Source organism: Annulohypoxylon truncatum (genome assembly GCF_022578515.1).
Source record: "Annulohypoxylon truncatum strain CBS 140777 unplaced genomic scaffold F4807scaffold_22, whole genome shotgun sequence".
Taxonomy (NCBI): Eukaryota; Fungi; Ascomycota; class Sordariomycetes; order Xylariales; family Hypoxylaceae; genus Annulohypoxylon; species Annulohypoxylon truncatum.
Genome location: NW_025953808.1, coordinates 437,008 through 461,767, shown reverse-complemented (window position 1 = coordinate 461,767; position 24,760 = coordinate 437,008). Strand labels below are relative to the sequence as shown.

Here is a 24,760-nt window from a genome sequence, read left to right as displayed (position 1 = left end):
AAGAAAAGTTCAGAAGGGTGGCTTTTGAGAGATTTCGAAACTCCGGCCGTGTAACATAGGTAGGTAAGCCTGCCCAGCTAATTCGGCGCTTACTTTGTCTTATCCCGAATTGCTTTCGGCCGAAAGCTGAGATCCGACTATCGATAAGAGATGGTTTGAATTAAGTATTTTACTCCTTTTCAGCACGCAATTGCAACAGTATCCATAGATAATCGAGGAGTCCACTTTTTGAGTTGCGATGTCGTGAGAAATACAATTTGAGATGGACGAGACTCAGATATTGGCTCATCACGATTCAGATGAGACCACGTTTTCAAGCTCCTCCCCCTCTCAGATGACAGAAATAGCATCGCGACAATTTCTTCTCTTTCGTGTCTCGGTTAAGGCTGTCTCTGATGCTCAATAGGAAGTGGAAAGTAATAAACATCGCGGTCGACAGAAGATCCCGACAGAAATACAATGCCGTCATTTTGACAGATCCCCCCCGTTTTTCTCCAATCTGGTATCTCCCTTTGGACAGATTGGAACAATGGTATGCGAAGTAAGCGGAGTCAAGTCGTCAACTCATTATGGACTTTCATGCATGGCTGAGCTTTACGAGAAGCACTTCGTCCCTCTTGGATCTGCTCCCTCTATAGCCTAGTTTGGGGGTGAAAACGGGTTATCCGACATATATCCACCTCCAAATTCAGTCACTGGCGGCGGTGGCGGCGGCAGCGGCTGGTAGCGGCGCCGATATAAATCCCCTGGGTCGGGACTATTTATGGACATTCTGCCTCCGCTGTTTTTTGGTCGTCTCAGAAGCCATTGTCCAAGGTTTGATAGCTCACCCATCCATGCTAGCCCAGCGACGATGACCAAGGCGGTAATAGGGAGTGCGACGGCCCAGTAGAGCCACTGGCCTGACTCGAGATTGGCGATATCGCTGGTGTTCATGCCAAAGATACTACTGATAGTGCCGAGAGGGAGGAAGATAATGGTTACCATTGTGAAAGCGTACACTGCTGCCTCCTGGCGGTCTTTCGTCGTATCAATTTCGTGCGTGTTCTTTCCAAAATGGGTTAGCAATGCCACGAAGTTGACAATGATACGAGAGCCTCACGAGCATTTCAAGCCTCCTAGCCTCTATTTCCACTTCCCGGAGTTCGTCTTTCCTCCTCTCCAGCCAGTTCTGACCATCCCCCAAGAAGAGATTTGCGAACCCTCCAGGGTCAGTTGGAGGAAGCTTTGCGAATTCATCCGGATCTTGGATCCCAAGGGAATCATCATCAAGTATGATCGTCCGGTCTGTATAATACCTATCCTGGGGAACACCGTAATAATTACGACGATCCCTCGTTCTCGTGACTTCCCGGAATTGGCTTGATACTTGATGTTCATTTCGCATTTTAGTAGGCGACTTTAAGATACCTCGGCCCAGGTCTGACATGAATCTCCTTTGAGATTCTGTCACTCGTTTGATCACCTTCAGCTCCTCTTTGAGCAAATTGATCCGAGTTTGATGTGACCGTTCTGGGGCAAGCGTAATATTATGCTCCTACACACAAATTCAGGACACACTCTAGGTGCAAAGTTAATGAAGAAAAATAAAAAAAGTTATTCACCAGCTCTCGAATGTAGTTGTAATAAATGTCGCTTAACGACAAACTCTCTCCCAGTGAGTTGTTGAACAACTTCAAGCTTATGAGGGAAACAAGCGCCATTGGCTGAATCACCAAATGATCGAGGAGACTATCTTTGTCCAATGAGGCAATACTTTCCACAACTTTGGTCGTGCCCCTCGAGATCAACCTATACGCAATGTCACTGTGCTCTTCGCAGTGAGTTACGTCCTCTGCGCCATGGACAAGGGCCATAGTGGAATGGAGCCAACAGAGGACAAGATCGTGAGGTATATCTACCTTATGTTGCATAGTCTCCGGGACATGATTAACGAGACGCTGGAGCTCGAGAACTTTTGCCGCTAGCTTAGATATGCACTTGTAAATGGAATCTAGCCTGGTGTTTGCCGTGTTATTATATATACGTCGTGAACCTCGAGCTCGCCCCCGAGTGTTTGGTGATTCTTCATCGTCTAGAAAAGACGTCTATACCTCCTTAGCAGGTTTCAACTAAATCAAAAATCCTACATACCTTGATAATTCTTTCAACAGCTCCCCAGAACTTTCTCTCAGTTTCTGTTTCGCCATTGGAATAAGGTGGGTAGAAGAATTTATTGATAAGATCAGCGGCGTTGAATAGATTGACCCGAACCCCATATTCGTTGATTTCTTTTGATTCCGAGTCATCGGTGTCCTCAAGCCTACGACGTTCCTCCATAAGGTAATTGGTGACAGAATGTCGAGATGATCTGCCACAGCGGCGGTATGGTAACTGTTCCCGCATTTCGGTTGAATGGAGAAGATAATTATCGATATCTTGTAGTTGTCCTTTTAGCATCTCAAGATCATATTTCTGCGACTTAGAGTCGGTCTCTCTCGTAGTAAGCCAAGAGAAAACGTGGAAAGTGTCATTGACATCGTCAGGAGATGATTGCATATGCGTAGATCCTTGTTGTCGTTCCTCGGTGGTCGGAATCTGTGTCGATGGTAACACGCCATGTGCGATAAACTGGCGATGAGGCCTGTAAAAGTGCTTAGATACAACGCACTTTTGATATCAAAAGACCAAAGGGGCCCCACATACCTCTCAACACGTAGATTTAGAGTAACTCTTATCTTTGCTTGCTTCATGTTATTGATAATTTCAGGCCATGTATCCTTGGTTATCAGAGCCTCGCGGTGATAGAACTGAATATTGTTGGGCCAAAAGTGGTGAAATTTTTGAACGAAATCCTACTTCGTTAATGAACGACCCTTAAGCTGGAAAAGTCACACTTACAAACCACGATATGCATGATTCCAATGGGAAGCCCCAGAGAGCCGACCCATAGGAAACATAAATTGTTTTATCCCCATCACTCAGTTGGTTTGGGGGTTCATGATAGAACGATATTTCACCACCACCCAGGGCATGCACGGGCATACGCCCACAAGTAATAAGGAGAGCTGCAGAGGGTTAACGGTACAGAAGTAAACAGCGTAATAGGGGACGTACAGTTGTCCAGGACTATGAACCACAGTTGTGCAATATGGAAACATTTCTGGTCTCCTTTCCGGTTATACTGCTGGCTTACGATCTGTTTCATTTCGCGTTCCTGTGTAGTAAGTGAAAAGTCACTCTGTAGTAAAGTTTCGACCGGAAAAGTCCCTTCCCTTCCAGCTTCAAGCAGGCCTGAATATTTCTCCAGGCTCAGGTACGGAAGACAGAGCCAGAGCAAGGATTTAGCATCCCCATTATCGGTTGGTACTGAGACCCGGATTACCCCCGGGTCCATGTGTAGCGCATTCTTGCCACCTGGAGTTCGTCTTCTTTTGACCCTACGTCTTTTAACTTGAGCGAGTAACCTAGTAAGGCCACGACGGTCCACCCCGTCCATATCAGGTATGTCCGCGAGCTGAACGGAGAGATCATCTAGACTCTGTTTTTCTTGCTGTACATGAAACCATCGAAATATTGACTGTCGTTGACGCCTAGTTTCTTGCATAAATGTGATCTCCGCCGAATGCGAGCCATCTAGGAGATGATCGCCAGTATAGCGAGATTCCAACACATGTAGAATACCAGAAACTGGGGTACTGGGTGCATTTCTATTCTGGATTTCATTGGCCGTTTTAGGGGCAATGGGCTCTGGCTGCGAACCATCTTTAGGGACAGCGGCTACAGGAGTACCCCGTTTACTAGGCGGCAGACCTTTGAAGGGCTTGTAATCAAAGAAATTCTTATCTAGATAGTCGTCATTATCCTCATCATCATCGCCGCTCCATATGTCAATGCGATGGTCACTGACACTGCTGCTGCTGCTGCTACTGCTTCGACGAGGACGTTGCCGATCGGCGACCCTCCCCGAGCGCGAACGTTCAATAAATACTACGGGGTACGGAGGCTGAGACCTAGGTGCACCAGAAGGGTTTCCACGGTGCATGCGGGGACTTATTGGGTAACCATGTCTAGTCGTTCCTTGATATGCTGCGTCATTGTTCTGTAGAACGAGAACAAAGTTAGTAATAGGAACTTGCTTCTAGTGGGAAGACTTGATGGTAGACTTGTGCGAAGAAAAGAGGCGGCGAGTTTTACCGGTTGAATTCCTCGAGGCTCGTTGATTATCTCAGCATTCTCGTCATCGACGAATGTTGGTCGTCTTTCAAAGGTATTATGCCGGGACGGGGTCTTGAAAGACGCCCTTCGTATTGGAGAAGGCGAGGGCTCCTCTCTGTAAGCCATGATGATTTTTTGTGTCAACCTTCGACCAATGATATAACGCTGCGCAATATATGTGTTTTGGACGCTAATTTATTTAGCACCTGGGCACATAAGAAGAGGGCATGGGAAAGAGGGGCTTATTATAACCCAGTCCTGACCGCCCATTCGAACAATGCTCAATAGATATTTTTCTGTTTACCTTACTTGGACCAGAGTGGCCGCTTCAGCTTCCCCTCAGGGTTATCTGACTTTGGAAAACAAATTTCCTATACGAACGCCACAATGCGTCAATATCAGACTCTGGACCAGCTGAAAAAAATGCTCAAACGTCCAAAGCCGAACAATGATAGGTACCAAATCCGCCAACCTGTCAAAAGCCTTCCCCATGAGAGTGTACCAGAGATCGGTTTTGGAAGAGACAGCGATAAAGTTGAATGGCTCACTGTCATACAGTCTGGTGGTGCCGGATCTCTAGCATAGGTAGGTAGTGAACGGTGTGATCTATTAAGAAAAGGCGAGCTTTGCTCCTATAGAAATGCAGTGCTAGATATACCCACACTCAGCTGATGTAATCAAGGGCTAATCCCCATATCTGGATAGCGCTTATAACAAAACCCGTGTGCCCCTAAAGAATGTGAAAAGGGGTAAAATGGGTCCACAAAACCCACCCCAATATTATTATCGTAGAAAATAACGTCTTTGAATAAATTTCGGCGCTAGTTCAATTGCTAGTATAAATGATTTATAGAGCCTATTTAGGGAGGTAAGGTATGTAATCGATAAAATTTCCGCTATTCCAACAACTCCGACTGGTAGATCCGTCGAAAGCATGACAGCGAGCTCACGAATATACATAGGTACCTACTCTTACGAACTCGTTTCACTCGAGTCCCAAAAAAACATTCTCGACTCCGAACTCTCTGACACCCACATCACCCCTCAGAAATACCCTCAATCAGGTCCCAGCTCCCCACTAACAAACCCAATCTGCCTCCTCGCGCCGGGTCCCGCGCCCGCAATATTCGCCGCCAGCGCGCTCTGGCTATCGACCAATTTCCTCTGATCCTGAAGCCGAGCCTTGATCCTCTGATCCGCCGCCTTATCCAGCATCTCCAGCTCCTCCCTCTCCCTGAGCCTGATGCTGCTTAGCTGGTTCGCGTTGCCCACGCGCTCGCTACCCATGTCGCGCTCCCACTGCAGCATGCGGCTCTGCTTCTGAGCCTCGACCGCGAGCTCCGCGTCCGCGATGGCCTGGGCCCGTGTGAGCCCCGCATGCGTAAGGGCCTCCTGGTGCTTGACCTCTGCCGTATGTCGCGCGCGCTGCTGCCTCATTGCCGAGTTGAATAGCTCCTCCTCGACGCGAGCCCGCTCTTGCATCGCCGACAAGTCCGTGTTGAGCGACTTTTTCTTGCGCGCGTCCTCGAGCTCTGCCTGGCTAGCCCATATCTGCGCCTGCACCGCGGCGAGCTCCTTATTCCGTTGGATGGCAAGGGTGTGTTCCTCATTCTCTTCCCGGATGCGGGCTAGGCGCGATTTTCGCTCTTGTTCTTCTAGTTGGACACTTGTAGGCATGCCTATGGCATCGTCGGGTTGCGGGCCGGTATTGGCATAGTAGACATCGATTCCACGGTTTGCCCGTAGTAGTTGCAGGAGTTGTGACTTGTGATCTGAGTCTGGTAGTACACGCTGGACGTACATGGTAGGGGAGTAGGTGTATTTTCCGTCGTTGTAGTAATTGAAAGGCTTATTGATGAATTTCCACATATCAGCTCGTAGCAATACTTTTGCAGTAGTTACGGGGTCAGCTGACTCCAACGCTAAAAGGAGAACCGACTTCCCATTAGACTGGAGGGTGATGTCGGATTCACTTGCGAGAAGGAAGTTGATAGCCTTTTCCATTGCCTTCTCTCGTCGAGGGGTGATTTCGCCTAAATCGGCTGCATGGAGGCATAACTCACCAAGAGCACTACGCCCGTCATGCAGCGAACTCGGGAAATCAGGGTCGTGTCTGTATTGAACCAGAATTTGCATCGCTTGCAAGTTGAGTTCTCGTGCGGCATTGTGGAGTGAGCCATCGTTCCTAGAAGCACCTGCAGCTAGGAGATTTGACATCATAGTAATGGCTAGGTCACCACCAACAGCAGATGCCATCGATAGTGGTGATCTCCCTGTTGCGTCTGTTATGTCGACATCGGCATCCGCTAGCAACAAGGTTTTAACGATATCTTGACGACGAGATTGTATGGCTAACATTAGGGGCGTGACGTGAGAAATGGGTGTCTCGTGATTAACCTTGGCACCCCTTTCTATCAATAAGTTGATGACTCCACTGCTGATTTTCTTCTGAGGCTGTAAAAGTGCCCACATCAGAAGCGTCACAGGCTCTTCTTCTACCCCTTCCATCACCTTGCACTTTGTCATTTGGTCATGATAGAACCCGGCATCTAGGAGTGCACCAAGGATCTTCGTTGACCGAGGGAATTGACTCAGTGCCCTGATGAGAACGGGTTGTGAGTCAGTTTGAGTGAATGCAACATCCATATGACTTTGCCCGTCATTGTGCTCTATAAATATCGTGATAAGGTCATATACGTCGTCTTCAGATGCGGTGGCGTCGAAAATCCGAGGGAACGCAAACGTCATTGCTTGTGAATTGGGATTCTCGCGTAACAATCTCTTTAGCAGATCGGGGTCTCCCTGTGCAGCCGCATTTTGAAACGCTTCTCCGTTATTATAGTTGACGTCTGCACCATATTGAAGGAGCAGGTCGACAAAATTGTTGGCCAATTCTGCACGTGTCTCAACATACAGGCCTAGAACTGCAGCGAACGCAGAGCCCACTCCATCACCAGCAGCGCCTTTCTCGAGTAAATGCTTCGCGATTTCGTAACCGCGATTAGATAACCATGAGGCGACATTGTCAGCGACAAATACTTTGCCAAATACAAGTGACGCATCTTCAGCAGTGATTCGCGACTCTAAAAGATTGGCGAAGGCCGCGGGGGATAACGTTCTAGTCGCATCGATTAGGGTTTGACAGCCATTCGCTGCCGGTGATGCTCGGTTACTGACGAGTAGTTCGATGAGTCTTTCCTCGGGTTCATCTTCCCTGACTGCACGGTTCAATGCATTGTGGATGGCGCTGGGAACGGGCTTTCCTACTTTGAACACCCAACTCATCACCGTAAACCTCGTGTCCCTACTGAGATCCCAGCAAGCATCTATCGCTCGAACAAGCGTGTGAGAAGACGGACGTTTCTGACGGCCCCCGACATCAACAATACCCAATAGCATTTCCAAATTACCCAAGAAGGCGCTCCTTGCTGCCTTCTCAACAGCGTCCCCGTCGTTGTAATCGGGGCTTGCCCCATATACCAGTAGAAGTGTAACGAGATCCTTCCCATCGTCGCCGTACCTAACGGCAGATATGAGCTGGGCATCTACCACGTCTCCAGTAACGCCCATTTGTAGCAATAGTTTGAAAATTTCAGCCCGTCTCTTTAGGTCTCCTACTTGCGTAGCGGCTTGGAAACCTCTTTGCAGTGTTTTCTCAGCAACCTTAGAATCGCCTGCCAACAGCATTGCTAGAACTTCGACGGCACCTGATTTACAAGCTTCTATGATAGCCTGACCGTCCTTGTGCTCTACACTGCCTCCGTTCTGGACCAATATCGTGCCGAAATCCACGTCGCCATCCGTAGCCGCCGCCAATAACGCATCCGATACTACATCTCCTGATGCGCCAGCTTTCAACAGGTTTATAGAAGACATGCTCCTTGATCTCTTATTTTTGCCCCTTGTCGCATGTGTGAAGCCGGTGTTGAGAATCTCGACGGGAAAGGTCTTCTTGCGTAAGATTAATTCCACAATATCTTGCTTTTCCCTCTTAATAGCCTCCATCAAAGCTAGGCCATCACGTGTATCCGCACCAGCCAAAAGGGTATTAATTAAAGGTATATCATCAGGATATGTATTGACTGCGAAGACGAGGGCTCTATTCACCTCGCTTGGCGGTATACCGCTTTCTAAGATTTTTTGCGTGAATGTTAGTCTATCCATCAGATCCCGAATACGAAGAGCGTGAGGCATGGCGAATGCCATCGAATTAGCATTCGGTTTGTTAATGAACAAAACTTCCACGAGCTGCATATTTGCTGCAGCGACCGCGCGGCATAATGCCTCGGCGTTCATAGCATTGACATCAGCGCCATTTGCCAATAAGACTTTTACCGACGAGAAATTCTGTTCATGAGGAGGCACCTTTAACACGGCCTGCACTTCCTGTATAAGTAATGAGGTAACGGTATCGTTTGATTTCGTTCGGCGTAGTATTGAATTCAACTTCTCCGTCTTAATGGGAGATGTTGGAAGCTTGGCTACGGCCTTTAGGCCCCGTTCCAGACTTTCGTCGTTGGGTTGTCCTAGACCAAGAACCATCTCGATGACTTCCGGGTCGGATTGCAGTACAGCATGCTCTACGGCAACCCCCCCATTGATGTTTACATCGGCATTGCCTTGTTGTAGTAGGGTTTTGAGTAGTCGTTTATCTGGGGGATTAGCTTGCACCGCCACATCGACTGACGTGGACACCTCGGGGCCGCCTTGGGACGCGCCAGCTGCTAAGAGCATGTTGATCATTTCTAAGCGTAGTGCGCTATTATCAACCTCCATTGCTCTAAGGACTGCTCTGGCTGCCACTTGAATCGTTGGCTTGCTCTTGAGTAACCTTTCTAGTAAACGGACATCTTTTTGCGCGATAGCTGCAGTGATTGTGTGCCCTTCGTTAAAGTTAACATCAGCATTGTAGCGAAGGAAGAGGGCAATAAGTTTTTCGTCGCGATGCGGCGGTCGTTCGTCGATAGCATTTTCCAAAGCGGAGTGCACGCATGGCCCAGTAAGACCTGACCTAAGGAACATCTCGGCGATCTGATATCTTTCAAGAGATGGCAGATTTCGTACGCTGGGAAAGACTTGTGCCAGCGCAACAGGACTTGGTGGTTTGTTTGACAGAATCAAGTTTGAAATAGCGACATCTCCTCTCTTCACGGCGATTTGCAGCGCTAGAGCACCTTTATGATCTGTTGACGCAGTCTCATGTCGTTCAAAAATCATACTCCGAGGTCCCTTTCGAATATCCTTGTTTCCGACAATTTTTCCACCAGGGAACAACGGAGTAAGCAGTAGTTTTGATGCCTCCAGATCGCCTGCTTCCACTGCATCAACCAGTGCTTCGTCCAGCGGTGGGCCAGCTGCGCCCTTGCGGAGTAGAAGATTCAAGAATGAGTGTCTTTCCTCAAACCTCATCTTCTTTGGCAATAGTTCTACACACTCCGACGCGTAATGAGAACTAAGCGTAGACCTTCCGTTCAGCATCACTTCCACCAAGTCGATCTTGCCTTTAGACACCGCCTTGCGAACCGCGATTGCGTCTTGATATTCGATCGAAGCGCCATAAGAGATTAAGAGATGTACCATCTCGAGGAAGTAAGTGGCACATGCGTGGATTAGAGCCTTCGATACCGAATCGCCATCGGCTCCCGCGCATAATAGAATCTCTGTCATCGCCATCTTCTCGTTTGGATTAATGTTTTGATGAGTCATGAGTTGATCGAAAGCTTCGTTGAGACCAGGCTGTGCTGGTGGCTTATTACCAAGGACGACGGCGAGAGCGATGTCTCTCCGGCCTAGAGCAACAGCGGCTTTCAAGGCTGCAGCACCGTCATGGTTCCCATCCGCCGTCGACTGGCTGAGGTGTATTACTGTGCCTAGACATCCTGCCCTCGCTGCCTCGACCATAGATTGCGATAACCATGATGCGGAAGGTCGGCCTTCCGAACCCAGAACAAGCGCAACTAAGTCGGGTTGTCCGCCGACAACACACGCTTGTCGAAAAGCGTCCTGGCCATCTGCCGTCTGATTGGCACTTGCTCCGTACCGTATGAGTAGTGAAGCGATTCTCACATCTCCGTTTCGGATTGCGGTGGGCAACGCGGTATCTAAGCTTAAAGCATCGGCATACGGTAAGAGAACTTCGACCATCTCATAATGACCATTCTTCACGGCGATCTGGAGCACCTGGCTGCGTTCGGCTAGATCGAGGCTTTTTCTTCTACTCAATAAACTAGTCCGGCTCTTCTGCGCTAAGTTGAGGTTTCCACCAGCTAGATTTAACCGCAGTATCAAACATTCGGCAACACCCGGTGACCCTAGATTGGTGATGTGAGCTACGAGAGCGTTATAAATCTCTTTATATTCGAACGCCTTCTTCTTGGTCGTGAAGGCGCGAGAAAGACCACCCTTGGATTTCTCATGCTGGGACTCATTTGTGCGCTGTCTCTTGAGAAGTTCGTCGGCAAGAAAGTCATCGTTGTCTGTCCGGTAGGATGGTGGATGATCAGGTCTTGGCGAAGGCGATGGCGGCGGTTGACGTGTTATACCCCATTCCTCACCAAGTAGCTGGAGTCGCGTTTGCCTGTTATCATCCAGGATAGGAGAATGCTCCATATTGTCAATGAGTCCGGGCATGTGGCATTGGAAGGATGGGATCCCCTACTGTGGAGATCGACCCGAACCCGAATGTTTAGTACGTGACTTGCTTACAATACCAAGACAGATATACGATATTATGATATCTTTGGATATCAGTTGAATCGAATCCAAGCTGCGACTTTCGTAATTAAGATAGTTACACCTTCACGAGGACTGAATGCATCTCATAGCATCGTCGACCCGATTTCGTCTGATGGTAAGAGATAATAATGAGGCACCAGTATTTCGGTGTTGGTACCGCGATAGGGTACAAGATTAGGTAACAAATGAGGAACCCCAGTACTCCAATTGATGCAAATATAATCGATTATAGTTCGCCGTGATATGTGATATACAGGAGAGAGGATGAAAGGAACGAATGTAAGGCTGACTCGAAGGGGCAAAATCCGAAGAAAAGACAAATGCGATGGGATGTTTCAAGAGGTTTTCGAGGTTCCAAGGTCCAACTGAGACAGCTCTAGGGGAGAAGCTTAAGCCACAATCAGGGGTGTCAAGTGGGTCTTCTATTGGTGGCTGTGGAGCGGGACCTTCTTCCGGCCTATCAGCTGTCTCCTTTTCTCCAGTCCACGACTTCTCAGCTTTTATCGATTTTCTTTCTTGCACTGCCTTCTTCCCGTCTTGGCGATACGGTGACATTGCGCAACAAGCAGCGCGTCCGAAGCTTGTTTGCGACGAAACGTTCCCATTTAAACTCGTGCTGCCGTGAACTGCCACGCATCCCTCTGTATCTCATTCGTTCATTCGGATGCAATGGCTGCGGTATGCGGATTGGCGTTTAGCCAGTTACTAAGAACCATACGGTTTGCTGCGTACAACGCTCGAGTGGCCCGAGTAGATCGGCCCTTCTAGCGTGTAAACGAGGACAACGAAAGTCGCTGATTCGACCCCGCCTCTTTAAACACATTGTCTTCACGCACATCTTAAACAAATGGTGGCTGTGTAGAACTCTGGAGATCCTCACTCAACTGATCGTCTATTACCTAGTCTGACCGACTCGGCTGCGGGGATATCGTGGACAATCCCCATTTATTAAGCATCTTAGGGTAAAATGTGGGAAAAGAAGCTTAGAGTTGCCGGTTCGATGACGATTCAAAGGCATTGCGGCATTGTGGCCTTGTGACCCAGAGGTTAAACTTACATAAGCACAATTGTTACCGCATTCTTGAATACTGCCTTGCCTACGTATTCTCTCTTTTCGTTCCCTGCTTGTCCAAAATGCCAAGGATCAGACGCCTCTTGGTCCGGAACTAGTGTGTAATTTTTGATCTATTCTATGGGTAAACGTGCAATTCCTACACTGCGTGGCCAAGCAAATGGCGTTCTCTTTTACATTATCAGACAAGTGATTCAAGGTAACTAACCATCTACTCACCCATTACTAATTACCTATATGCTTAAGAGGTCTTAGCCTTGACATTAGCCAACAGCTCGGCAGGAGGCTCCTGTCGGTAACCCTTAGGGTTATTCGAAACCCATCGCCAGAGGTCTTCGCATGCCTTCTCCATGGTGAGTTCGGTCTTCCAGTTCAATTCCTGGTTTGCTCGAGTGGGGTTGGCTGTTAGATCCAACACATCACCCTGTCTTCGTGGGACCACCTCGTACGGCAAATCGCGGCCGACGACCTTGCTGAATGCGTTGATGATCTCGAAGACTGTGCTACCTCTGCCGGAGCCCAAGTTCCACGCCTTGACACCGGGCTTGTGTTCTCGGAGGTAGTTTAGGGCAACTAGATGACCTCTAGCCAGGTCCACGACGTGGATGTAGTCACGGATGGCGGTTCCATCTCTGGAAGGGTAGTCTACGCGGAAAGTGTATTAGCACGCCCTAATTGTCTAAATTCCGGGTAGAACTTTAACTCACCGTCGCCAAAGACCAAAAGCTTGGGTCTGTCGCCAGTCGCAACTTTACCTAGCAAAGGCAGTAGGTTGTATGGGACACCTTGAGGGTCTTCACCCATGATGCCGGTGGGATGCGCACCGCAGGGGTTGAAGTACCGCAGGTTGGCGCCATTCCATTGCTCAAACGGTTTGGCAGCCTTCTTCAGGTTCTGGCGCTGCGCACCGATGAAGTCTTCAATTATGTTCTCTACAATGGCCTTGGTTCGGCCGTAGGTATTGGTTGGTCCGATAGGGCAGTGTTCGGGAATGGGAATCATGTTCTCGAAACGAGTGGCATCGCCGTAGACGGTTGCGGAAGAGGAGAAGACAATGTTGGTGACATCATGCTTCTTCATGGAGCTAAGAAGGGAGATGGTGCCTCCGACATTTACACGGTAGTACTCGAGGGGAATCTCGGCAGATTCGCCGACAGCCTGGTTCGTAGGTTAGCGGCATGGTATCGGTAATCGACAATCGAGTAGCTTGCCTTAAGCGCAGCGAAGTGGATAACACTGTCAATTGCAGGGTGCGCCTCGAAAACTTTGTCTAGGCCAGGTTCGTCGGTAAGGTCAACCTTGTGGAATGCCGGTCGCTTGCCGCAGATGAGCTCGATACGGTCGAGGGCGACCTCTGAAGAGTTGTACAAGCTGTCTACGATGATGACTTCGTAGCCATGTTCGAGTAGCGCAAGGGAGGTGAAGGATCCGATATAACCCGTACCACTATGCGACAATGTTAATACGGAATGCACATCTCGATCTCAGCCATAATTATATTTGTTCAGGAGTGCCATCGTCTGAGAAGGTGGGGGTTGATGCGGAAATAGATTGCGCTCCTAATAGACGAGATAAAGAGTGAGAAGTACTTACCCAGTGATTAGAACGGTTCCTACAGCCATCTTGACGATTTAATAAGACCAATTGATATGATTCGGAGTGTAAAAGAGAGAAGTTGTTGTCTATAAAGGGGGAGAAGATGTTGTGTGATAGTTGTGGGCAACGTCGCGACTTTTGAGGGTGCGGCGGTCAACAACAATCTCCATTTTAAAATTGGACGAAACCTTGAATTGGAGGGGTTGCAAGGTCGCCCCTCACTCTGACAAGCATCTGACAAGCATCATGACAGTGAGCTGGATAATTCGATACTGTAGCGAGGCAGTTGCGGGGCGTGGGGTTGCACAGTATCACAGTCAACGTTAGTGGAAACTATCACAATTGGTAAGGACAGGGTTCACAGCCTATTAGGTGCTAAGACAGGAACGCTACTGTGTAGTATTAACTGTCGCTCCATTATCTGCCAAAAGTTACCAAACAAACGGGTCGGATCAACGCTGTAAGTATAGCTGTCATTTCTAGAGAGAATTTGACTGGTTGAAGAATTGGATGTTGGCGAGATACTATGCAGTATGTAGATGGCAGAGTGTTTTGAAGTGATATTGCTCCCAAGGTTGTCTTTGAATACCTAGATAGATATCCCTCATCAATTTTCTTAGTCAGGGCAGGTATAAGCAGTTTGGAGGGTATGATCATGTATTAGTTTGTCGTCGTCATGATTGATAAGTACTCCAATGTTATAAATATAGATACCTACTTACACCTTTAATGTGAACTAATACTTTAATATCTACATAGGTGTAGAAATGCTAACATGCCTAGGTGGGTATATAAGTACTATCTTAGCAGAAAGAAACTGCCGAGTCTTTGGTGTATTAATAACAGAGATATCAATCCCTAGATGGCTTCATGTATAGTTATTAGTACAATGGTACAAAAACATGTGAACTGCTCATATCAGGTATGGAAATATCGATAGAAAGGCTATGAGCAGTTTTCTAGATACCTTGGGTTGAACAGAATTGGTCCGCTTGAATGGCGTGCATTGGATGATGACTTTAATGTTCCGCTCAAAAAACGTTCAAGGCTTCTAAGAGGATGCAGGTACGTACTTAAATTCTCCAAGAATTCGGTTGCCAAGAAATGTGGCTTGACCTCCTCGGTTTGTGGCGGGTGAATTCTGCCAACTGACAGGGGTCCTCAGCCTTGCTTTTGCTACCAGACCCAAGATACAAGGTACCTGATTCACCTCTTCATCTTCTTAATTGATAGGCCACGCGACGCGACCGGATGAGTTCAAAGTCGCATTCCTCCAATCTGAGACGACCGGCTATGAATTATGCTGTTACTTTGATACTAATAAGATGCTAATAATCTCATTCCAGTCATTTCTTTGACGGTCCTAGGCGTGCTGAAGGGCAAAGAAAGTCATTGTCCATCCCATGGCCTAACCCGTGTTCGGAAACTTCTCGTCGAGGCGCATCTCAGCTCGACAACTCCGGCTGCCCACATGCGTCGCCGCACCCGGTAGCTGTTCCGCATGTGTGCAACGGTACCTGTTAACAAAGCATAATACCATTTTTGCACCCAGACGCTTTCAGAATCACAACATCGAGCAAACCTTGGAAATCTTTAGACCTTTAACTGTTAGGCAGGGTGGCTGGGAATGAGCAAAACCATTCATCTACATCTACTTCCACCAAAATCATCGTCTTTTTTAATTTTACATCTTTCATCGGGACTCATCCCTTGCCCAACCATAAACCTTCTTCCTTCCGATCAATCATTGTGAATTAGTGTGGTTCATAAGGCATCACCACCACATTACCTGCAGTTGAAGTTCCACCGGTAAGGGTGATCTTAGGTAAGGCTTAAGCAGCTCCCATCTCACTACTTCACTATTTCGTTACTCCCCATCTCACCTAAACCATCCCATATTCACAGCCATTGTATGAGGGGTACCATGGCCACATATAATAACAATATATTCATTTTCTCTGCTGCACTTTTACCACTTATCACACTCATATGAAAACCCGTCGTGCACACCTGTTAAATACATCCCCCACCCCAGTTTATCATACGACTCCCTTCGTTTCTGTACAACTTATTTCTACAAAAATCATTTATTTTCAATTCGTACTAACTTTCTATTCAGATCATTGGTTTTCGTCCATAACCTAAGATTACTAAGGCTATCTGAAGTATACGTCTTTCACCATGTCATCCCGCAACACTCGGGCAAAAAGCCGTGCGAATGCTGGAAGCGGCACTCCTGGTTCACGGCAAGCACGCTACTCTGAACCTCCGTCTGCAGATCTACCCAGTCTGTATCCCATGCATGATGGTTCATATGGCGTTAATACTCATGCAAACCTTGACAACGTGAGAAGGAGACGGGGTAGAAAGCCAAAATCTGATCTCGTCACTGAAGATGATGAAGACAGACGGTTCACAAGACGGATGAGGGGCAGGGATGGTAGTCGTTTCAACATGGAAAATGACCTGCAAAAGGTTACGGAAGAGACTGTGGAGGAAGCTAGGAGGGACGAAAGAGTTAGCGAGGACCAGCAACGGGGAGTCCCAGCAGGCTTATTCCAAGTGGCTGATGAAGAGCCTGATGATGAGGAAATGGGAGATGATATGGGAGATGGAGTAGACCCCGACTTTGATCCAGCAACTGACCGCGATCCTCCGCTCGCTGCCCATATTCCTACACTCAGTGGGCCAAGGTTTTATCCTAATCCAGACAACAGAAGAATGCGACCCCTTGATGCTACGCGATACAGATCTGCGGATCCAGATTCTCTCATCCATAATAGAGAGCCATCAGCGCCAGTCACAAACCCGACCCCATTTTTCATGTCATCGAGTGGGATTGGTTATCCAGATGACGGTACATCACTGCGTCCTAGCTCTTCGAAAAGCTTCATCGGCGAAGGCACGTTATATGGCGATGCTAGTGTCTACACACCTCAGCCAAAAATTACATCCCAGCCGAACGTCACGTCTCAGCCGAAGGGTACATCTCAGCCGCCAGTTACCCAGCCTCAACCGAAGAGCACGTCAGCGCCTACGGCACCTGCAGGATTTGCATCATTTGCATCCGGCTCTCCCTATACATCAGGCTCTTTGCCAGGCCCGGATCGGCCCACTCCGCGTTGGGAGCCCACCTTGTCCGTACCACCCGGTCCCCAGGTCTCTTCATCCCAGCAACCAACATATGAGCAACCGACTTATCAGCCCTTTCCTTCCGAAGAACCCTCGCACGAAGAGCCCACGTATGGGGAACCCACGTATGAGCAACCCTCATATGAGCAACCCACATATGAGCAATCCACGTATGAGAAACCCTCATATGAGGACCTTCCTTTTGAACCTACGCACGAAGAACCGGCGTACGAGCAAACCACGTCTCATCAATCCACATCCCAGCAACCCCAATCTACGAGACCGATTCATAATTCAGACGAGGCCCCGGCAGCGAAGAGCGTGGATGCAAATGCAAGTGCTAGTGGATCTGGGTTTGCCGATAAGGGTGACGGCGCAATTCAAGATTCATCCAGGAACCAGGTACCAAAAGGGCTCTCCCCAGAAGAGTGGAGCATCGTGAACAATTTTATCCAAGGCATGCGGAAACCGTCACAACCGCAGTCAAATACTGGACGTCGCGGTCCCATAAAGCCGCTAGATCATTTATCACCAGCCGAGATCCAAGCAGCAAAGTCTTTAATACGTGATATGGGCAAAGACCCAATCACAGTGACGAGCATCATCGACGAGCTAGATAGAGTTGCTAATCTAGCCGGCCCTCCGAAATCAGACACCATAAGACTGTTTGCTGATCGGCCCCGTCCTACTACTAAAGTCGCTGGGCCAACCAAAACCCCAGGCCCTATTGCGAATGATTTGCCTGGGGCCACTGGGGCCACTGAGAAGACCCCTGGTCCCTTCGAACAAGACGGTAACGCTGACGATAGAAACGGGTATGACGATTCTGAATATCTAGCAGCTTTAAAGGCTGCAGGACGCGCTGCAGGGAGACCTACCCCAAAGAGACCTGTCCGAAGTGCTGGCTCTCAACAGGCTGCCCAGCCCAAGTCTCATCGACCTTCTCGTCGGAAGCGTACTCTGTGGACTAGGTGGATTGTAGACAAGTGGGACGCAATCCTCTTTTTTCTAACTATCCTAGCTGGAGTCTGGGTATTCTTAACTTTTATCAATCATGATCGTCTCCCTGTTGAGAATGACATCCTGGATAGACCCCAATGGCCTCAATGGGATGCGGTTAGAGACAATGTCCTCCAGGTCATTCCATCAGGAATCAGACACCCGTTAAGAACATTCCGTGAATACACCTCAACATATTCCCAGGGCAGTACTAGGGCGGGTACTGGGATATTAGGCGATGCGCCATCGCAAGTTGCTGACAACCTTGCTGAAAATCTTGCGCCGAAAATCCCAGAACAGGTTTTTGTCCACAGAGACAAGAGCGGGAGACTAAAGATATCCCAGGACTTCTGGCACGCCTTGAGGGAATTGATGAGAGAAGACGACATCATTCTTACGTTGGAACAGGTTAGGAAGGAAGCGCCGGTCATCTCAGATGCTCATTGGCTTGCTATCAAAAACCGGTTGAAGGGAAGTAGGTTGCTGCAAACTGCAAATGCCACCGCCGGTCCTATTCCAGATTCAGTCGATCCTACGTTGAGGGGCAAGCACTGCGAAGAGTGCTGGCATAAATGGGTAAGCAAAAACAAAGAGGCATTAAGAAAGGGGGTGTCTGGGGTTGCCGTCACCAAAGAGGAGTTCATGGATTTGTTTAAGAAAGAAGCGCAATCTCGCGCCCATGACATCAACAATGCGCTCTCGGATGTGAACGACCAAATACAGCAGCTCCACAAAGACGTCGCCAGACTGAGAGATTCGGCCCTAGGTTCTCCCAATATATCAAAAGCAGAAATCGTCAAAATTTGTGATGCTGCAATAAAGAAAGCTGTTCGGGACATCAAGCTCAGCGCCATAGCTGAAGGCCAAATACGCGGTCACGCGAATGACATGTTCGCCAACCAAATCAATTTCTTCGGCGCCGGCTCCGGCGCGGTTATCGACCCCACGTACAGCTCTAAACCCTGGCAGATACCTAGGGGTTACTACAAGTTCCGATCCAAGCAGTGGTACCAACGCGACGGCTGGTCCACCCAACCCCTCATGCAAGCCCTGTCGCCCTGGTCCGAGGAAGGCGAGTGCTTCTGTGCCGGACCCAAAGCTTGGGGGCTTAGGGAGGAGACCGCGTCTATTCATGTGATGATGAGCCGCGACATTATCCCGCAGAACCTCGTCGTGGAACACATTCTTCCCGGCTCGACGCTAGACCCGGGCGCCAGGCCCAGGCAAATCGAAGTATGGGCCTATATCGAGGAAATGACGCTGCGAGACGAGGTGCGCGTCTTCTCGGAAACCAACTTCCCGCTGGTGGAGTCGGAGAAGAATAAGTTCAACGAGGCGTACGTCAAGGTCGCGGAGTTCGTGTACGAGGACAAGGACACGGGCGACGGCATCCAGGTCTTCAAGCTCAGCGACGAGCTCGCCCAAATGCGCGCCCACACGAGCAGCCTCATCGTCAGGGCTATCAGCAACTATGGCGCCGATCACACGTGCTTCTACCGTCTCAGAATGTACGGCGAAATCGTGGAAACCGAACCGTGGAAGGAGTGGGGTGGCCGAGAGTAAGAATGATAGGAAGGATATTAGTAATGTGCACACGGCCAAGATATGGTCCACACTTCAGTTGCTCGTCGGAAATACCGTGTGCAATGAAGAGTGACGTGGACAGTATCACGCTGATAGGTTAATATGAAGGGGTAGTGAGGACATACACTAGCATAAGCAGAGCCGAGACAGATAATAAGACGGATGAACAGGCTGGCTAGGCTACACAGGTTATATTAGTAGCAGTGGCGGTAGTAGCTAATCGATCGACAATCAGTGAAGCAAACTCGGGAGTTTTGGTATCGATCGGTTCTCTAGTCTTTGATATTTAGGCGGAGTCGGAGGGGTGTACGTATTTGACTGGCTGGCTGGCGGGTGGATGATACCAAATACTTGAGGGTACAGTCTTGCCTACCTAGTTTAGAGCTGAATTGCACGCTTTTTTTTCTCATCGAAGGTACTTTGCCAAGGTTATAATTGTAGAAGCTTGTTAAAAACATGTACGTGGTAATCCAGGAAAGCATTTGAACAACTCAAAGGTGATTTGATAATATGTTAATCTATTCGAGACAGCCCTAGGTAGGCAAGGAAAAGATATCTAGGTAACCTCAAAGGGGGTAACAAACCTCTATCTAACCCTTCCCATGATACTGTAAGTTGAGATTTGAGCATACCTACCCATGCTCCGTGATGTAAGGAGTTGGTGTAATTCCAACATAATGCCCCATAGCCGCTAATGCTTACCGTCATCTTCATGCAGTTCACGAACCAGTCCTAGCAGTCCTTTAACCCGCGATCAACCCCCAAGAAAACAGGCAAGAGATTATCGATCCCTACCGAGCCGCTCCTCCCTATCCTCTACCAATTCGTACGCGGGCCTGAACTGCTCACCATCCGCTTTACCTCCGGGGCCCTTCAGCGCCGGGTTCGGATGCGTATCGTCTATACCGCCTAGCGACGTATACCCCTTGTCGTAGAGAGGGCAGTAGGGGATGCCAAGGGCGCGTATGAACTAGCGAATGGTTAGCCACTTCCTCGTTCTCTAACTTGCCTTGATCATCTCGTCCCATTCTACAACGTATAAAAATAAAACGTAGAAAGGGAATAATATATAAAAACAGCAAACAATCACAAAAACACCAGAGAGAGACAGAGAAAACTCACCCCCCAAACCTCCCGATAATGCCAGTCAATAACGGGATGCACGCGCATGAAGCGCGGCCAATCGGCGTCGGTCTCGTCGAAGAAGGTCAGCGCGGCGCCGTGCGGGTCGGTGCGCCGCGTGCCGACGAACACGGCCTTGACCTCGGGCCGCTCGCGCAGGTACGCCGTCAGCGCGGGCTTCATCGCCTCGTTCGACGTCGTCAGGTCCAGGTGGTACGCCGCCGACGTCGCGGCCACGAACTCGTCCACCTCGGCGAAGGGCAGGTGCGGGCGTATGTACAGCGCCTGCAGGCTGCGCGGGAAGGGCGGCGGGGGGGAGGTTAGGGAGGAGGCGTTAGTTGGGGTGGTGGTGTTGGAGGCGGGTGTGCATTGTGCGGACGGTTGCGGTCGTTGGAGGGAGGCTGATGAGGGGAGGGAGGCGAGGATTAGGATTAGGAGGACTAGACAATCCTTGCCGCCGTTGTAAGAGAGCGAGAGTTCTTCTGGTCTGGGGAGCTCATGTACGGTTAGCTTGCTTCGAGACATTTTACATCGTCGTGTAACACCGGCAATATATCCAATATTATCCAGAGGCACTTGGAGGCGGGAATAAACGGAAATTGTACCGCACCTATACCGCCGCAGGGCCTCGTCTATAACACCTCTCGCGACTATTATCTGGTTCTTCACCGAGTTGAGGACTTCGTCTTCGGTCGGCGTGTCGAGAAAGGTGTCGACCTTGACCTTGAGCTCGCGACATAGCGTCTCTAACTCTTTCGGCCCGGCGCCGTTCGTACGAGGAGGCACTGGCCCGTTCTGAGGGCCAGACATATTCTCTCCGGTTGTTTTTCTGGTTCGTTCTGTTTATCCACTTCTTCTAAGTCTATGATATGTGGTTTATGACTTTGGTCTGTAAGATGTCTAGCTGTCGGTCAGACCGTATGTTTGCATCCTGCAAGAAGCCGATGACGGGATGATTCAAGGGGCGCCGGTTGCCATGCTCTACGTTTCAGGAAACAGTCGTCGATGTCGCTTCGGACCGAGGCGACATTGGTAGTGCAGTCACGATTTATCGTGGGAGGATTTAGTATATGAGTAAGGCGGATCTTGGGACTTGTTCGTCGGCGGTCATCAGCTATCGAGGCTTAGATGTTGAGTATTAAAATACGACGTTGGTTCTGCGCCTTACAGTAAGACCAAGACATTTATGGGTCCCTTGCGACAACCCTTGTCAGCTCTACCCATCGCTGGAAGGAAGGATGGAGGGGTTTTAGAGGGGTCGCAAGTTCTAGGCGGCTTTAAAGAGTTCCTACCTTCGGTCCTTTATGCTTATCGATAGGTACCGAACTCCTCCCTGTGGCCCCTATTCGAAGCATCGAAGCTTGTGATGTAGTCGTAGAAGCCATAGAAGTCATTAGAACCAAGCCCACTCGGCCTTTACAGAACTTCCATGACATTGTAAGGTCCAGAACGCCAAGCTACAGCCCACCTCCCGTATGCGTACCTACATATCGTACCAAATTGCACGAAAAAATTAATCTAACTGAAGCAACTTGAATCGTGGAATACACGTTGAGTAGTTCGGAAAGATGTTTCGATGCCTAATACGGAAAACATGTGTCCGATACCCTCTCATAACAGCTAGAAGCTGACGTATTTCGTCAATTCAATCATATATATTATTGGACAATTGCATTATCAGGCAATATATTGATCGAAACCTAAATTCTTCAATCATTGAGCAAACCAGCAGCCAACGCCTCATAGTCCTCCAGGGTATCCGGTGCTTCAGTGACTTCGATGACCTTTCCTCTACCTTTGCTATTTTTAGCCTTCTGTCCCTCATTGTCCGAGTCATCCTGGAACCACTTCTTCGCTTTCTTAGCTGGACGTTTCTCTTCTTCCGCTTCGCTTTCGCCCCCTTCTCCTGCCACCGGCAAAGACGCCAGGAAAGCCAAGGGGTCCTCCCCATCGTTGAGTGCTGAGAGTCTCGGCATGCTACCCATCGCCTCGCCATTTTCCATCGCTTCCCGAGCCTTCCGTTTTTCTTTCTTCTCTCGTCGTTTGTCTTTAGCAAGTTGCTTGTCGTCGATATCAGCTTCCTTAACCTTAACCGCTTCCTCTTCAACGAATTTCTGTCGCTGAGCCTCTGCAGATCCATCCTGTATAAAGTCATCTTCGTCCTTGATCCTGTACGGATGATGGGCTGTTCCATCGTCATCGAACACCACCTTGTCACCCTTGCCCTTGAATTTGAGCATCTTCTTCTTAGACTTAAGCATCTTTTCTCTACGCTTAGAATCCACAACAAATGGCTCTTCGCCACCTAGCCCTTCAATGATTTTCGTTCCCGGTGCCGGGGCATTCTCCCCATTGGCATCATCCAGATCATCACCACGGAGTACTCGCTTAACAGAGAGGAAATCATCTTCATCCTCTTCACCATTCGCACCTTGCTCTCCATCGCCGATCATCTTAGTATAATGGCTTGTTAATACGTCTTGGTTCGTTCGTTCAAACATGCGATCGTATTTTGTCCGGACTTCGCCCTTCTTCTTTCGTTTTGCCTTGTCTTCGTCAAACTCTGATTCTGAATCGCTCGACATTCCAGCACGGGGCGCATTCTTCAACTTCTTCACGTCCTCACCCTTCTGGAATCGGATTTGAGGGGCGCCAGGTAGACCCAGGCTAGCAGCATATGCATCTAAGTCCAACTTCTTCAAGTCAAAAATCTCCTTATCCTTCTGTAGGTGAACAGACCGGGTATAGCTGATGAAAGCTTTTTGCCCGAGATACTTGAGATCAGGGTTCTTAAAGCACATGTCTTGGATCTGGTTCTGAATGCTCTGCTTCTTCTTTTCCCGTACGTTGACTTTGTATATGGGCACTTTCCGTTGCTCGAGTCGCTTTAACATCCCTTCCTCTTCACTCGGGTCTAAGAATAACACCGCCTTGCCGTTTCTCTCGTAACGTGCCGTGCGCCCAACTCGGTGGATGTAGGTGTCGGTATCCTCGGGACAGTCCATCTGCACCACCCAGTCTACCGCAGGGAAATCCACACCACGCGCAACTACGTCTGTTGCAAAGAGACACGTGTGTTTAGCTGAAGTAAATCTTTTCGTGATTTCCAACCGCTGTACTTGCTTCTGCCGACCATGTAGATGCAAGAGTGGGATACCAGGCTGTAAGTGACGGAAACTCTCATACACAAAACGGACCTGCTTCCCTGATGACAGGAACACAATCATCTTACTTTTGAGGTTGGCCTTGATAAATCCGTATAGCGTCTCCATCTTATCCGCTAACGGTGTGGTGAGGTAATGTTGTGTCAGTGTCGTCGGAGTCGCCGCGGCGGCGGCTTCGTGAACTGCGACATATTCGGGATCCTTCAAACTTAGTCTAGCCAGATCGGAAACTTTCTTGCTCTGCGTGGCACTGAAAAGCATAGTCTGTCGAGATTTGGGGAGATGTTCTATAAGCGCATCCACGGCTGATTGGAAACCCATGTCCATTATTCGGTCGGCCTCGTCTAAGACTAGCATCTGTAGATTGTCGACATCGAATCCGGCTGTCTGATCAAGGTGTTGTAACATGCGGCCTGGCGTACAAACAAGAATATTCATTCTTCCCAATCTTTCCGCCTCTTCGCGTAAACTCTTGCCTCCAATGACCAAGCCAGCGGAGAAAGTGTGGTACCTCCCGATTTTGCGCAACACCTCAAAAATCTGGACCGCGAGTTCGCGCGTAGGCGAGATGATTAGAGCGCCCAGTCCATCGAACTCTGTCCATTGTGCTCGATAGAGCTTCTCGAGGACGGGGACGAGGAAAGCAAGCGTCTTTCCGGAACCTGTTTTCGCGGCGCCGAGGATATCGCGACCTTTCAACCCAAGAGGAATTGCTCGAGCCTGGACATCGGTTAGGTTTTGAAAATGCGATGCTTCTAGACCGGAAGCGGTAGGCTTGGATAGAGGTAATTTCGAGAATTGAGTGTTATCCTCGGATTTTGGATCCTAGAAAAGAGTCTTGTTAATTTCCAAAGCTCGCTTATAGCAAATATTCGTCAGTCGAAGAAAATGCGACTTACAAACTCGTCGACTGCATTTTGCAGTTTCTGAAGATCTTCTTGGTCCCTTTTTCTCTTCAGGGACTTTGAATTTTCCTTTTGTTTCTGTTGCTTTTGCGGTGCGCGGCTACTGGGACGAGCGACAGCAGGCATTGCGACTTTAGTTGCTATTTACTTTCAATAGGTTCGTCCATTTGAAAATTTAAGAAAAAAAAAGTTACTTGGAGGGGATTCTGCCGAAATGTGGCCGTATTGTGGCTGTAGCACTGTTGACCGCTTTC

At 48.9% G+C, this 24,760-nt stretch overlaps 6 protein-coding genes across 6 annotated transcripts; 1 reads left to right on the top strand and 5 right to left on the bottom strand.

The window, feature by feature from the left end:
- Nucleotides 1–494: 494 nt before the first annotated feature.
- Nucleotides 495–4,453, bottom strand: F4807DRAFT_152454 (uncharacterized protein). Its single transcript, XM_047993229.1, has 8 exons — nucleotides 4,177–4,453; nucleotides 3,097–4,081; nucleotides 2,881–3,047; nucleotides 2,686–2,834; nucleotides 2,134–2,623; nucleotides 1,605–2,087; nucleotides 1,103–1,537; nucleotides 495–1,047 (listed from the first exon to the last, which is right to left on the bottom strand). The coding sequence occupies exons 1-8, from the start codon at nucleotides 4,321–4,323 to the stop codon at nucleotides 640–642; spliced, it is 3,264 nt and encodes a 1,087-aa protein (XP_047852980.1). The 5' UTR covers nucleotides 4,324–4,453; the 3' UTR covers nucleotides 495–639.
- Nucleotides 4,454–4,808: 355 nt separating this feature from the next.
- Nucleotides 4,809–10,967, bottom strand: F4807DRAFT_152478 (ankyrin). The gene has a single exon (XM_047993231.1). It carries the CDS (start codon nucleotides 10,825–10,827, stop codon nucleotides 5,254–5,256), a length of 5,574 nt encoding a protein of 1,857 aa, XP_047852979.1. The 5' UTR covers nucleotides 10,828–10,967; the 3' UTR covers nucleotides 4,809–5,253.
- Nucleotides 10,968–12,245: 1,278 nt separating this feature from the next.
- F4807DRAFT_452364 (UDP-glucose 4-epimerase) lies at nucleotides 12,246–13,626 on the bottom strand (the record flags this gene model as incomplete). The annotated part of the gene is made up of 4 exons (XM_048000324.1): nucleotides 12,246–12,649; nucleotides 12,712–13,162; nucleotides 13,216–13,450; nucleotides 13,598–13,626. The coding sequence occupies 4 exons, from the start codon at nucleotides 13,624–13,626 to the stop codon at nucleotides 12,246–12,248; spliced, it is 1,119 nt and encodes a 372-aa protein (XP_047852978.1).
- A 2,089-nt stretch (nucleotides 13,627–15,715) lies between these two features.
- On the top strand, nucleotides 15,716–19,794 carry F4807DRAFT_152440 (uncharacterized protein). Its single transcript, XM_047993228.1, has one exon. The coding sequence runs from the start codon at nucleotides 15,782–15,784 to the stop codon at nucleotides 19,292–19,294; it is 3,513 nt and encodes a 1,170-aa protein (XP_047852977.1). The 5' UTR covers nucleotides 15,716–15,781; the 3' UTR covers nucleotides 19,295–19,794.
- A 5-nt stretch (nucleotides 19,795–19,799) lies between these two features.
- On the bottom strand, nucleotides 19,800–21,729 carry F4807DRAFT_431383 (putative FAD synthetase). Its single transcript, XM_047998493.1, has 3 exons — nucleotides 21,048–21,729; nucleotides 20,438–20,924; nucleotides 19,800–20,285 (listed from the first exon to the last, which is right to left on the bottom strand). The coding sequence occupies exons 1-3, from the start codon at nucleotides 21,245–21,247 to the stop codon at nucleotides 20,097–20,099; spliced, it is 876 nt and encodes a 291-aa protein (XP_047852976.1). The 5' UTR covers nucleotides 21,248–21,729; the 3' UTR covers nucleotides 19,800–20,096.
- Nucleotides 21,730–21,999: 270 nt separating this feature from the next.
- F4807DRAFT_152418 (DEAD-domain-containing protein) lies at nucleotides 22,000–24,634 on the bottom strand (the record flags this gene model as incomplete). The annotated part of the gene is made up of 2 exons (XM_047993227.1): nucleotides 22,000–24,426; nucleotides 24,501–24,634. Coding segments are annotated over 2 exons (2,414 nt in total), but the record flags the coding sequence as incomplete, so codon positions are not given.
- Nucleotides 24,635–24,760: the final 126 nt, after the last annotated feature.

Coding starts and splice junctions, on each gene's coding strand:
- F4807DRAFT_152454 (XM_047993229.1), bottom strand. CDS start 4,323: ATGGCTTACAGAGAGGAGCCCTCGCCTTCTCCAATACGAAGGGCGTCT. Junction 3,048..3,096: donor GTTCATAGTCCTGGACAACT/GTACGTCCCCTA, acceptor AACCCTCTGCAG/CTCTCCTTATTACTTGTGGG. Junction 2,835..2,880: donor AATCATGCATATCGTGGTTT/GTAAGTGTGACT, acceptor TTAACGAAGTAG/GATTTCGTTCAAAAATTTCA.
- F4807DRAFT_152478 (XM_047993231.1), bottom strand. CDS start 10,827: ATGCCCGGACTCATTGACAATATGGAGCATTCTCCTATCCTGGATGAT.
- F4807DRAFT_152440 (XM_047993228.1), top strand. CDS start 15,782: ATGTCATCCCGCAACACTCGGGCAAAAAGCCGTGCGAATGCTGGAAGC.
- F4807DRAFT_431383 (XM_047998493.1), bottom strand. CDS start 21,247: ATGTCTGGCCCTCAGAACGGGCCAGTGCCTCCTCGTACGAACGGCGCC. Junction 20,925..21,047: donor GAGGCCCTGCGGCGGTATAG/GTGCGGTACAAT, acceptor TGAGCTCCCCAG/ACCAGAAGAACTCTCGCTCT. Junction 20,286..20,437: donor ATTATCGGGAGGTTTGGGGG/GTGAGTTTTCTC, acceptor ACCATTCGCTAG/TTCATACGCGCCCTTGGCAT.